Raw genomic sequence first — 13334 nt, 5'->3', positions numbered from 1 at the left:
ACTCATTAAATATCACAACTAAATTTAAAAAAAAAACAAAAATTCGGAAATAAATTTTAAATAATAAATTTTAAAAAATAATTTATAAATAAAAGATAAGTTTCCACAGATTAAAAATAATCTTACAAAATGTACCTATACTTAAACCATATTTTATTTGATTTATTTCCTACTATTTATGAAATTTTTTGTATTAACATCATAGATGTTTAAATAAATCAGCATCTCGCCAAGTTTTAATTGTTTTAAAAATAAATTCATTTCTAATTAAGATGCTATCACTCGCCAACTTTATTCGGAATCTCATTAAAGTGTCCTGATTTTCGCACTGCTGGATCCGTTTAATTTAAAATGCTAAAATGCTTAATAATCCCTTCATTAGAGGACGGAACCCGCGAACAAGGCCAACGAAGCGTGTTTTGGCTTTGGAAAAAAGTCGAGTGGCTGTCACCCCTTTAAAACCCGACTCGTTACCACTAACAACGCCATGGATCCATGTTGCCTTTTTCCGTTCTTCTTCGCTGCTAGACCATTCTATTTTTTTTGGTCCTTATAAACGAAGTGAAACTTGCTCAAGTGCCGGCGAGTGTCAAATTAGGTTGCCTGGCTCACCTTTTATTTTAAAAATACATCATCATCATCCAGATGCATATCTTTCTATTGCTTTAGTAAATTTGAATAACGCTCCGGCGGCGAATTTTAATTTTTTGATGTCATTTATTAAACGGGTTGGCTGCTGCTGTAGGGGCGTGAGTTGCGGGGGAGATCAAGTTTCAGGGTCTCGAAAAGGTTTCAGGTTCCCACTGCCGATGTCCCGTCTTTGACGCATTAATCATACGCCGAGTTGACAATGGCAGCAGGAAATAAAACCGAGAAGCTGCCACAGACATTCAGACATTCAGAGACAGAGGTCTTAAGACAAACGCAATGAAATGGAAATGCAAAATGTTCGTCTGTTTATTTGCCAACCATTTAAATGCGAGTAATATTACGAGAGGGGGAGACCGAGAAAGTACATAAAAAAAAGGGAGCATCAGACATCAGATGAAGGCATAGGGAAAAAAATGGAAAATTGCGCAAATCCCTTGAAGAAATGTTTGAAATTTTTCACTGCTCACAGCGGGCAGCCCCAAAAGAACCCGGCGAAATTGTTGCAAAATTATGCTTAAATCAAAAATCACAGCAGCGGCAAAAGGAACGCGCACTGCAGGCGACCGTTTTCAGTGGGCAAAAGCAAGAGCAAAAAAAGGAAAGGAAAAAGGACGACTGAGCTTGGGCAACCCTTGTGTCCTGGGTATCCTGGTCGTATCCTGGGGTATCCCGCTTATTCGAGGAGGAGGAGCGAGGTGTTCCTGCGAATGCTGCGCATATTTTATACCCTGCATTAGGTCTTAAGTATTGCTTATTACGTCAGCGGCTGGGTCCCTTTTCGGTTTTTATTCGCTCACCAGGGACCCCAAACTATTTGAAAGTGGTCGAGCTGAAGAGGGGGTTAATGTTGGGGCCAAAATGCAAGCTGAATTTAGAAACCTAATGATACTCATTTAACGGCCAGTCCTTGAGGTCACAGTTCAGAAGAGGAGAAAAGTTGAACAACTGACAAAGGGATAAGGTTTTCCATGTATTTACTTGAATATAGATTTTTAAATATAATTTCGATAATTTTGTAATAAAACTCTAACATCTTTAAGATAACTTCATTAAATAAAAATAATAACATTTCTTATCGAAATTGGAAGCTTCAAGAAAAAACACAACCTTCTTCTATTTCAAACCACGCATTTCGATATCCCCCCATTCCCATTTCCTCGCTCTAATGCGATACTTATTAAGTTAGCCCCGGAGTTCCCCCAGTTCGAATATTATAGCTATCTGCCCAGATCCCACTCATTTGTTTACAGAATTACCAAAACACATAAAAAAGCACACACACATATAGAAATAGAAAGAGAGACAGAGAGAGAGATGGACATGCAGGGATATCTAATAGCTTTATCTTGGATAAGACTGGATTCCTTGCAGCAGCAACCCCGAATAAAAAAGCATAACCGTGCCCAGAATCGACTTCTGAGTAGCCTGGCTGCATTTTTGAGTGGCGCAAACTGAGTGGGATGGAGTGGAAATCTAAGCCGAGGGTTGATGCTGCCAATCCTCCACTTCCCATTTGAAGTACACTTAGATAATATGATTTGCTTATTTAATTATCCATAAAATCGGATAAATAATGAGAAATAAAAAAAATAAAATAAAGGATGGTATTTCCAAAATTATTAATATTTTTCTAAACTGTCTAAAGTGCCCGATTTCATAAAATAAACTTGGAAATAATTCTTTAAATCATGAAACATTTTTACAAAAAATGTAATTACATATTTTTGGAAGAAATTATTTTTTACAGTCAATAAAACCCTTTAGAAAAAATACTCTTAAGCAATTAAAAATATATTGAACATTTTTAATGTTTTTTCTCCTAGTGTACCCTCAAAATCGTTCCTTTGCCCCTGGTTTATGTATGGGTTTGTTTGATTTTGGCTTCCTAAAGGGATCTCGTTATGCTGGGCAAACAGTCGCGACTTAAAGTCCGCTGTGCCTGAGCCCATTTTATACATATACATATATGTTCTATGTTCCATATAGAGTGTATCTGGATCTGACAATGCAACAATGGGTAGCCAAGCGAGCAGATGGAGCTGGAGAGTCGAGAATGGAGAATCCAAGCCGAAAGCCGACTTTTGTGCCAGGGCCAACACTTTCACGGTCATGAGAAAGCAGCGGAAGTTGCCGCCAAGGAGGTGGAACGGGCGGCCAGACTGCGACGACAGACGAAGAAAGTATTCTGGGTTCCGTTCTGGCAGATGTCGAAAACGAAAATCATTTCCACGCCCTGGAAAGTTCACTCTTCTCGTCCCCCATACTATTCGGCTAAAATATTGGCAAACAATTGTCTGGGTCTGAGTTCGGTCCTGTGTATCTCTCTATCTTGCCAATATTGGTGAAATACTTTTGGCCAAAATTCGAATGGCAATATAAAAATTCCCAGCCATTGTAACTTTTCCTCTTTTTTTCTTGCCACCATTTAATAAATTACACAACAAGCAGTGGAGAGAAAAAAGAAAAATAAAAACCGACAAAAGGGCAGGGGGGAAAACTATTTATTTTACGCCGCCCGAAAACGGGCAATGAAAATTGTTCAAATGCGACAAATGAAGGGGAACTTTGCAAAGAAAAGAAAAAACTGCAAGTAAGAGCGGAAGTTGCATTGGAGACTTGCGGAAATGAAATCAGGCAACTAAATTGTCAGAACTTAAAGGACAAGCTCTGAAAAAAATAAGGAGATTACATTAAAGTTTATGCACAGCACAAAGATACAAATTTTGGTGATATAATTTTGGGTTTTATGGGATTTAATTTGATATAATTTCACACCATCCAGACATATTCACTCTTCCTTTTTCTGTGTGACTGCTATTTTCTCCGTCCGATCAAGATAATGGTTCATACATTTATGAGTCGGGGGAGTGAGGACAAAATCCCCGCATAAAGCTTTTCTTATCGGAGTCGCAGGTCCCAGCGTGAAATTAATTTCACAAAAAAAAATCATATAGAACGACGTAGTGATTTTTCGCCATTGTTCGTTCGCATAAAGCTGATTAAGAGTCCCACTGTGCACGCTGATCCCAATCCCAATCGCAATGCCTGGCCAAAAAATATCCCCTTTCAACTAATAGTTTGACAAAAGGTGAGAGCGATAAGCTGCCGTGCACGTGTCGTCTCCATAGGACTGTCCCTATCGCACCCACTGTTTCTGTTTCAGTTCCAGTTGCTGTCTCGTGCGGGCAAATTGCACTCGAGACTGAATTATTGCCTGACGCAGCGCAGGAGCCGGTGCACAGAGAGAAAATCGGTGTACTTAAAAAGATAACACAAATTAATATATTTAAATCAATTTTCATTTTCAAAATGCGTTTGAAATATATAGAAAAAATATGAAAAATTAAAAAAACATATATAAATATTAAATCTATATATAAAACACTACTTAAAATTGTAATAATTATTTCAGAGGCAAATCCAGAGCTAAAACCTTTATAATTTTACCAAACCAAACCAAATATAATATATATAACTATATAATTCCTAGATGATAAAATTCATTAATCACCAAATCTCAACTAAAAACTGATAATACTGATGAAAACATAATAATAGCATTTCCATTTCAAGAACATTTTTATCTCAGTGTACCAACTGGAAACTAGCAACAACAGCAACACAATACGTGCCACAGGACGACAAGGGGAGAAGGATAGAGAGAGAGAGATAGCTCGGGTGACAGAGAGGGCAAGAGTGCAGCAGCAGCCGTGGAAATAAAAGATAAATAGCAGCCACGTAAAATGTTGTTGAATGTTTTAAAAACCATAAAAACCACAGAGAATTACATTTAATGGCAGAAACAGCAGCAGGATGCCGGTGCCCCAAAATGGTAGGGATAACCGCAATGGGAACAACAGCAGCTAGACATCACACAGACTGACTGATGTGTGCACATCCTATAGGTACTATATATATATAGTACATATTTATGTATGTCCGTATGCTTGTCTAGCGTGCATCCTCGCAGGTCACATATTTGGTTGTCCTTTGAGCAGAGCACACAGTCCACTTGGAAAATACATACCCATGAAGGGAATTAAATATATGTACATGTCGAGCTTAAATGTGAAAATGTAAGGGAATATTAATAAGGAATCAAACTTAATTCCCTATTTTACTAAAATATCTTAAATTTTGTTGTTTAGAACATTAAAATGGTAAAATTAAATTTATAAATGTATACTCAATATTAATTTAAATTGAATTCTGTTCTTTTTACAGTTTAAAGCTATAAAATTTTTAACAATTTGGGAATTTTAAACTTATTTAAGATCTCAAATATATTCAGTCTTTACACTCTTAGTTAAAACTTCTGAAATATGACCAAATAATTATAGGATTTATGTTCTCGTTAAACAATAAATTTAATTTATTTAATTTTACATTTAAATTAGTATTAAAGTAATTCAACAAATACAAATTAGCACTTAGTTGCTAAAAGCTACGAGTTTAAAATCTATTTGTCGCTGGCGCACTATGAATGCATAATTAACAAAGCGGAAATTCGGCAACAGTGCCCAGCAAATTGCATATAAAACGGAAGGGCTTGCATAATTAACAAGCCGGCTGGGAAAAGTGAAAATTGCCAGCAGGGCTTAAGAGTAAGTGGAAATTCCACAGCTTCCGAATTCTAAATACCAAATGGCGAAATGCGAAATGGGAAATGGCGAATGCAATAAACATTCAGCTCAAGTAATAAGCCAACACATAAAATACGCCATTAAATGGCCGATGGCCAAAACGAAGACGAGACGCTCAAATGACCAGTCTACTTAGATGTTGATGAGAGGGGGAAAGCTGAGAGGATGGAAACACTGGGGGGATGCTGTCAAAAAGTCAAAGCCATTAGGCACACACCAAAGAAGATGCGTCCAGCAGCGACAAAATTGAAACGAGAGATGGCAGAAGGGAAAGTCTCTCCCGAAAGTCCTCTGACCACTTTTGACACCGAAAAACTAACGCAAATGGACAACGAAATTTAAGCATACACTTCATTAGATGGACTTTAAAAAGGGCCACAAGTAGAGAGGCGAAGCCTGGGCGACCGCAGGACATGCACAGCACAGACGCCTCATTGGCTTTGACAGGACACAACAAACTCCATCCTTCGCAGCCTTCGCATCCCCATAGAGCAGCCTGATTGCTGCTGCGGTCGTCTGTCGCGTGTCCCTCGTCCTCGTCCCTTTTTTCGTCCTGTTGGCCCCACCTGACAATATCAGCAAACATCTCTCGCCTGACAAGCAACAAGAAGCGAACGCAAAACCGAACAAAAAAGTACGAGAAAACGGTGACCCATGTTTGTTATACCCTATAATGTCGAGGAGTATCATCATTTCATCATCACTTTTTCTAAAAAAAAAAAAATGTCAAAATATGTCCCTAAAAGTTTGCAGTGAATAAAGGAAAGTCGTCTTCCTGTATGAATTAATTTTACTTTTGATTTAAAATATATATTGCTGCATACTTTTAAACACCTTTTTTAAAAGATATTTCCATCGAATCAATATTATCGAATCAATAGTGTCAAAATATCGAAATTTTCGATAGTATTAAAAGCTCTATATATTTTGTGGGTCTAATAAAAAATATACCTATTTTCCTGCTACTTAAAGTCTGAATATTAAAGTTATTTCTAATAATATAAAAAACCTGGACAGTCTTTATACAAAAAATATAAAATACAAAAATTATAAATATTTTTAAGTTTTAAATTTCAAAGATAATTAAACTAAATTCAAGTAGTTCCAAGACAGTTAGAAATCAATTTCTTTGGTCGGCTACTTCTCTAAATCCCATTTCTGAGGGCAGCGCAAAACAAGAAAAGCCCCCTGGTGGTACATACATCTGATCCGTTTCCAAGGAAAATGAGGCCGGGGGCCGGATGCTTTAAGCCGCTGACAAAGCTCCTCTAATACCGCTGCAATTAGCAAACCTGTGCACCTGAGCAAACAGCTGCCCCCCAAAAAAGCCGAGCAAAACCCGAGGACGATGTCCACTGTCCACTCGACATGGCCCGCAGCCAGGAGATTAGAGCCAAAGTTGTTTATGGCCAAGGAAAGGTGGTCATGGTGGTGGACACAACGCCGGCAGGGATAAAGCATAATGAAAGTAATAAAGTTCCACAGTTTCAGGACTCGAACTCAAACTCAAGCTTAGCCTTTTGATCGGCGCCTGGCGATAAAAACTTGTGTATGCCAGACAGCGAAACAGGAGCCGAAGAGAGAGAGTCCTTCGACATCCTTCCATGTGTTGCATGTATGTTTTTTGCATCGCTCTGCGGTCGTGCCAACATTCCTGCACCGGAAAATATTGGCCAGTGGTTAGAGTAAAGAGTAGAGAGTATACAGCTATCGAGCTATCGAGCTATCGAGCTATAGAGTATAAAGGCCAGAGGACAACACTTTCCAACCGGGGCAGACACTTTTATCGCCATCCTCGATGTTCGGCTGCTGTTGTTTTTATTGAATATTCATAAATGGCCAAAAAAGAGCAAAAGGAGCTGCAACTAAAATGGTCGCTTGTCGGCCGGCCTCAGCTGTTTTTGGGCCCGTCTGTCTGGCAATGGAATCAATATTTTATGCCCAGCTGCTGGTCAGAAGGAAGATGCTGCCGACCGCAGGAGAGAGAGAAAAGTGCACTGAGAAAAGCGCACGTTTTTAAAAGCTACACATTTTTAAATGTAAGAATACTTCTTTAAAATTTAGCTTTTTTCGATATTAAATATGTGTTTTCCCATGAAAACATTGATATTATCAAATCAATATTGTGAAAATATCAATAATTTTTAAGCTCTAATGTTTATGGTGTTAAAATTACCTATTTTCTAAATTTACGTCAGTTTATTTTCTTTATTTCATTTTGTTAGGGTCTAAATATTGATATTTTAAGGTGGAAAATATGGATAAGAAATTTCGACGAAAATAAACTTGTTTTCGGTTTTTTAGTCGTAATTTGCACAAATCGAGGCCCACAGCTAAAAGAACGACTGTTTTGAACGACCTAAACTAATGATCCGCATCAATTTATGAGAAATTTAATTTTTGATGAATTTTCGCATTTTAGATAAGGGGTTGCATCACAATTTTTTTGCAAAAAATTACAAAAATTAAAAATTTATAGTTTTGAATGCCAATCGATTGGATTTTATTACAAGCTCAGCGAGGTATTACATTCCATATTTGGTTCATTATTTCCTTTGTTATGGCCAAAACTCTAATATCAAATCAAGAACCCTTTTTACAGTTTTTTAGTCGTTATTTTACTAAAAATGAGGTAAAACTTACATTTTTTCTTCAGTGTAACATAGATTGCCTGCAAGTGCAACAGGATGTGCTGGCCACAAATTAAAATGTGAGAGCACACACACATGTCTGATTGAGCCACGCCCCAGACGATTTGGCTTTGGCCATCTCAATTGTGGTTGCCACGCCCCATTTCGCCCTTCGCAATGTAGTTGGCAACGATTTTATTGCCTAATTTTGGGAGCTAAGCAATATCGAATTTTGGCAACGATGCAATGCAAAATGATGCCCTTAAATTTTGTGGATAAATTAATACGCAATTAGAAGGCATGAGTGACTTGCTGGCATTTCAAAATGGTTGCTCAATTGATGTGGCATAGCAACGCATATCAAATTAACTAACAAATTGACTTGTCAAACTCTTTTCTGCCCCACGGCAACGCCCCCCAAAGGAAATTACAAACCATTAGGCACACAGGACGAGATGACAGGACGAGGGAAATGGAAATGGGAAAAGGCAAAGGCAAAGCACACACAAAGGATTCTTAGTTATTAATGAAGAAATCCCAGGGAAAAGCACGCACGACCAGCTCACAATAATGAGGAAAATGCAAGGGAAATGGAGGAAAAGCGAGGAGGAGGTGGATGCGACGTGTATTGTAATTTTTATTTTTATGCCAAAGCGAAATCATTTGATTTCATCATTTTATGGACCCGACAACACAGCGCATAATCATTATCATTGTGCGGGAATGAGGAACTAAGAACCTTTTCCGTTTGCCCCATCAACAAGGCAACACGTAGCAAATTATGAATGAATGAATGAAAGAAAGCCGGGGCGGCACAGTGGAACTTGGCCCGTAATTGCCACTTTGGCGTGCCAAATGCCACATGTGGCAAGTCCTTCGAATGGAGGCGACAAATTTCAGTGCTTCGTCCTCCAAGGAGTTGCAAACTGAGTAAACTGCGCAATGAACGGTGGCAAATTACATGTGCAGCCCGAGAAGAAGAAACCCCAGGAGCCTGGATTGAAATGAGAGGCTAGCGCCGAATGAGGAGACTTGTTGGTTTCAACTTTCTTCCTTGGGCCTGGTCAGTGGTGTCATTCTTAGAGTTAAGGAAAAAAGAACTTAACGCCTTTCGGGATATCTTAGAAAGCACTAAGGTTTTATAAATAACTATAAAGGTGTCTAAAAGTATGCAAAGAAAGAATAATTTCATGAATTAATAATTCTCCAGTGCTCTAGGACTTAAATTAAATTGTAGCATACTTTTAGACATCTATATAAGTTTTTTCTATACATTTTAATTTTAATTTAAAAACTAAACTTTCTATTAGCCTGACATTTAACAAATAGAAATGTCTAAAAGTATGTAGTGAGATAGGACTCTCCAATTTAAAAATTATTTATTGTTTAGTTCTTTAGGACTCAAATAAAAATGTAGCATTCTTTCAGACACCTTTATAAATGATCTAAAAATAAGATCTCTATACATTTTAGTTTGTGAAATAACTAAAAATTCTATAACATTCTTAATAAACGTAAGACCTAAAACGTATCTCTTAATATATCATCAATTCCTTATACATTTGTTCTTAAATATTAATTTACTAAATAATTCGTAAAACATTTAACCAAGAAATGATCATTTTCCCTAGCCTTGTAACTTGTCTAATTCTAATTTAATTGATAGGAAAGCTCACCTGACTAAGCTCATCTCGGGAGCGACGCGAGCATTTGGGCAACAGGGCCTGCATATCATCCTCGAAGGCGCCGCCATGGACCGCGTCCACGACATCATCCACATCCCCATCCGGATCCAGGCTGCTGCTCCGCCGACTGTCTGTGCTCTGATTTTGGTTGAAATTCTGATGCTGATTTTGATTCTGTTTCTGATTCGAGGCAGATGTCATGGATCCTGACTGACTGCTCGTATTATTGTTGTTCAGATTCGATTGGGCGGCCAAGACATTCAGTTTGCTGCTGATGGCGCTGAGACTCGCCTGCTGCTGAGATTTCTGTGACTGTTGGCCATTGTGATTGTTGTTGATGTTATTGTTGTTGCCACCGGCATCCACAGAGGCCGCCTCCAAAGAAGAGGGCGTGGCTCCGGCAGAGGGCAGCGGTTCACTTGTCCTGCAAATGATAAAAAGGAGAAATGCTTAATTAGTGAGTCATTCAGGTAGCAAAGAAATCTGAAAAAATATTTATTATTTAATTTATATATTGTGACCATTTTATTTATTCATCACCTTTTTGTAATTTAACCTTGTACAAAGAAATATATATAAATAAATTAATAATGGCCTGAATGACAAGGCTGTCTTAAGAGTGAACATCTAATTACGTGCCACTTCGATCCTTAGACTTCGGGGTGACTTAAAGTCCTGACTTGAAGGATCCCCACCCAGTGCTCAAGGCCCATTTGTCAATGGTCTACCCTCTGTCAGCTGTCAAAAGGTTAATTTGCGACACATTCTATATTTTTTTCCGCCCAACGCCGTCGCCAAAGTGGCTAAATTCAAGACAAGGATGAAGGATGAAGGCTGAAAGACGAAGGACTCATGACGATGACGCCTCAAAGCGGGCAATTTTACGCCATTTTAACAATATTTCTACGATAGGGCACAAATGTTATTAATGAATGGCTAGAGAATAGAAAAGCAAGCGAAACGGAAAGGAAAAGAAAAGAAAAGAACAGGAAAAAAATAAGAGCCTTCGACTTCAAGGACACAGGAACCGCAGGACAGCATGGCTGTTGATGGATCAGTAAGGGACCCCATGTCATAAACAAGAAGAAAAAGACCCCTCACTTCGCCGACATATGAAAAGTTGTCAAACACTCTGACATAATCATGTCAAATTAACACGGAACAAACAGAATGTCAACCTTGCGTAGGGTTGGGTTGGCTCAACTCAACTCAACTCACTTGGCTGGCGGTTGGGTGGATAATAAAACACTCTCAAGGAATTAGGCGGCATTTTCGTTTGGAAAACTTGGGGCAGGCTCAAGGACACGCCAAGCCAAGCCAAGCCGCTAAAGAAAAACACGCTTCGAATTTATGAGGATTTGTTGAACAAACAAGGGCGAGCGATAAACAAAACAAGCGAATGACAGCCGGGTAGGTGGAGAATCGCAAGTAGGCGACCATCTATGGAAAATCGTAGGGAAATGGAAATGGAAAGGCGCCCACTCATGGCAATTAAGATTAAGTGGCAGTGGATCTGGCTTGGGTTTGCGTTTGGGTGTCCTGTGTTGGAGAAGAACCTTGAGTGTTTTGGCCATCCACCGAACTGAAGGTCAATTAAAGCCATAAAATAAACGTAAACATCCAGGTTCGTGGGGTCAACAGTGAAAAACCTTGATAGGCACTAAATTCCAATGCCGAAAACCAAAAGGCATTTTATGGCAGTCAAGAATTACAAGTGATTTAATGCGGACAATTAAAAAAAAACTTAACGTGTATAAATAAAATATAATTTATAATAATAATAAAAAATATTCATAAACAACAACAACAAAAAATGCCTCAAAGTTCTTCATAATTTATAATAGAATATACTGACATGTAAAATAAATAAACTACAAGTGAATAAAAAAAGGAACATTTTTAATACAATAAAATATTATTATAATTTTAGTTACCCATTAGTTTTTGATAATTCCCTTAACTTCCTTAACTTCCTCTTTCAACCAGCTAAATCCTCACTTAAAACGACGTGTATTTTAAGACTTCCCTTTCATCTCAATCTTTATTCACAATCAGCAGTGGCAAAGTGCCAGAGCTAACTTAATTATTGGTCTGCAGAAATGTGAAAAGTTTAAGCGGCAAAACCCGTGGTATTCCGTCAATCGGAAGTTTCGTTCGCAATGAAATCCTTTCTTTCTACTTTCAACCCAACGCAATCACAGTTGGCCCGAAAATTGTGAAAAGTTTGTCGCTCTGCCAGAGTCCCATGAATATTTACTCTTTGTGCTCGAAGAGACCAGATGAAATCAAAGTGTGGAAAATAAAACAAAAAGTAAGCATATGTACAACAGAGGTGCAGGATCTGGGATGGATGGATGCGAAGGATGCGGGTTGGATTGGATTTAAATTGGAGTTGGAGCTCTCCTTTTCCTGGTTCCAGTCAATAGCAAAAAGGAGTTCTGGTGGGGTATGCAAATTAGTTGTGACAGCTTTCAAAAAGTTCAACATAGTTGTCGATGGGGTTACCCGGAGTTGTGAGTTTCGTCCTCCCCACTTGACAGCTGAAACTGACACAACGAGTGCGAGAAGAAGATGGCGAATGCACAAGAGTTCACAACGTTCAAAGTTCATGCATACGTGCACTGAAAACTTTGCACTATTACTTTGGGATTTCAATATTCATATTTTTAAAAGACTTTTATGTAACAATAGTAATTTACAGTAGAGCATAGGAGAAAATCGTTAAAAGCATCAATATTATCAAATCGATATTATGAAAATATCGAAAATATCGATTATTTTTCAGCCCTCATTTATTATTTTGATCGAAGTCAAGTTTTTCAAAGGGAAAAGTACTAACAGAGATAAAATCTATTTATACCTATTTTATATTGATATTGATATTAAAAGTTTTTTTTTTTTAATTTTTTATTAAAGAACAAAAAAATTCCTAGAGCTTACTAAATATTTATGAATTTTACTAAAAAGTTTTGCCCATCAGTAATAGTTTTCAAATATTACACTGTTTCATAGGTTTACGAAGTTAATGAATAATAATGAATAATAAGTTAATGAAGTGACAATCTATAGTTTTCTCGCAGTGCATGTGCAGTGCAATTCTGATCGAGCCAAAACCGAAACAGAGAAGAAGTACACACATAGTAGGCGAAAGGCAAGAAGTTTAACCCCCTGTCTATGCCCCAAAGGGCTCGGCAAGCCAACCGTTTTTGATATGGTAATGTGGCAATGGCAGTGCGTGTGTGGAATGCTCCATTATTAGATTTTTACCCAGTCTCAGGCTCAAAAAGAGGAGGCGGAGGAAAAGATGGAAAGGGAACAAACATCGTCGAGAGTGCCATAAAGTAGTAATACTAATTAAGTTGTGTATTATGCATGTGCAGCAGGGACTGCGATTTGGATTGGAACTGGGACTCCCAGCCAGCCAGCGAGCTCCGTGGGATGCCTGTGCACTCGACTCGAGCAGCCAGTTGACATCGTTTAGCTGAGCACTCGGCGAACAATGGTGATCCAGTGGGGGATTGCTGGAGGAGCAAGCGGCTGACTGCCAAGTGTTTGTGGTTAGATAACCTGGAGGATGTCATCGAAGTGAGTGGCTGGTCGAGGAGGCCTGGAGACTAGGTCACTTTTTGTTGTCACACGATGATATTCAATGGGATATTCAATGGGAGAAAGGAAGTAAGGATATAGGAAATGGAATCAATGCATTGAAGAAGGAACAGGGGAGT

At 38.3% G+C, this 13334-nt stretch overlaps 1 protein-coding gene across 5 annotated transcripts in view; it reads right to left on the bottom strand.

The window, feature by feature from the left end:
- Positions 1 to 13334, bottom strand: part of spri (Src homology 2 domain-containing protein sprint) — a 116643-nt gene that overhangs the window by 27986 nt on the left and 75323 nt on the right. For all 5 annotated transcript variants that reach the window (XM_017146761.3, XM_070218166.1, XM_070218165.1 and 2 more), the window contains one exon: positions 9601 to 10033. In XM_017146761.3, the coding sequence (XP_017002250.3) occupies positions 9601 to 10033 (433 nt within the window). The remainder of the gene's footprint in view (positions 1 to 9600; positions 10034 to 13334) is intronic.

Source organism: Drosophila takahashii, chromosome X (assembly GCF_030179915.1).
Source record: "Drosophila takahashii strain IR98-3 E-12201 chromosome X, DtakHiC1v2, whole genome shotgun sequence".
Lineage (NCBI taxonomy): Eukaryota > Metazoa > Arthropoda > Insecta > Diptera > Drosophilidae > Drosophila > Drosophila takahashii.
This window is presented reverse-complemented; position numbering and strand designations above follow the sequence as displayed.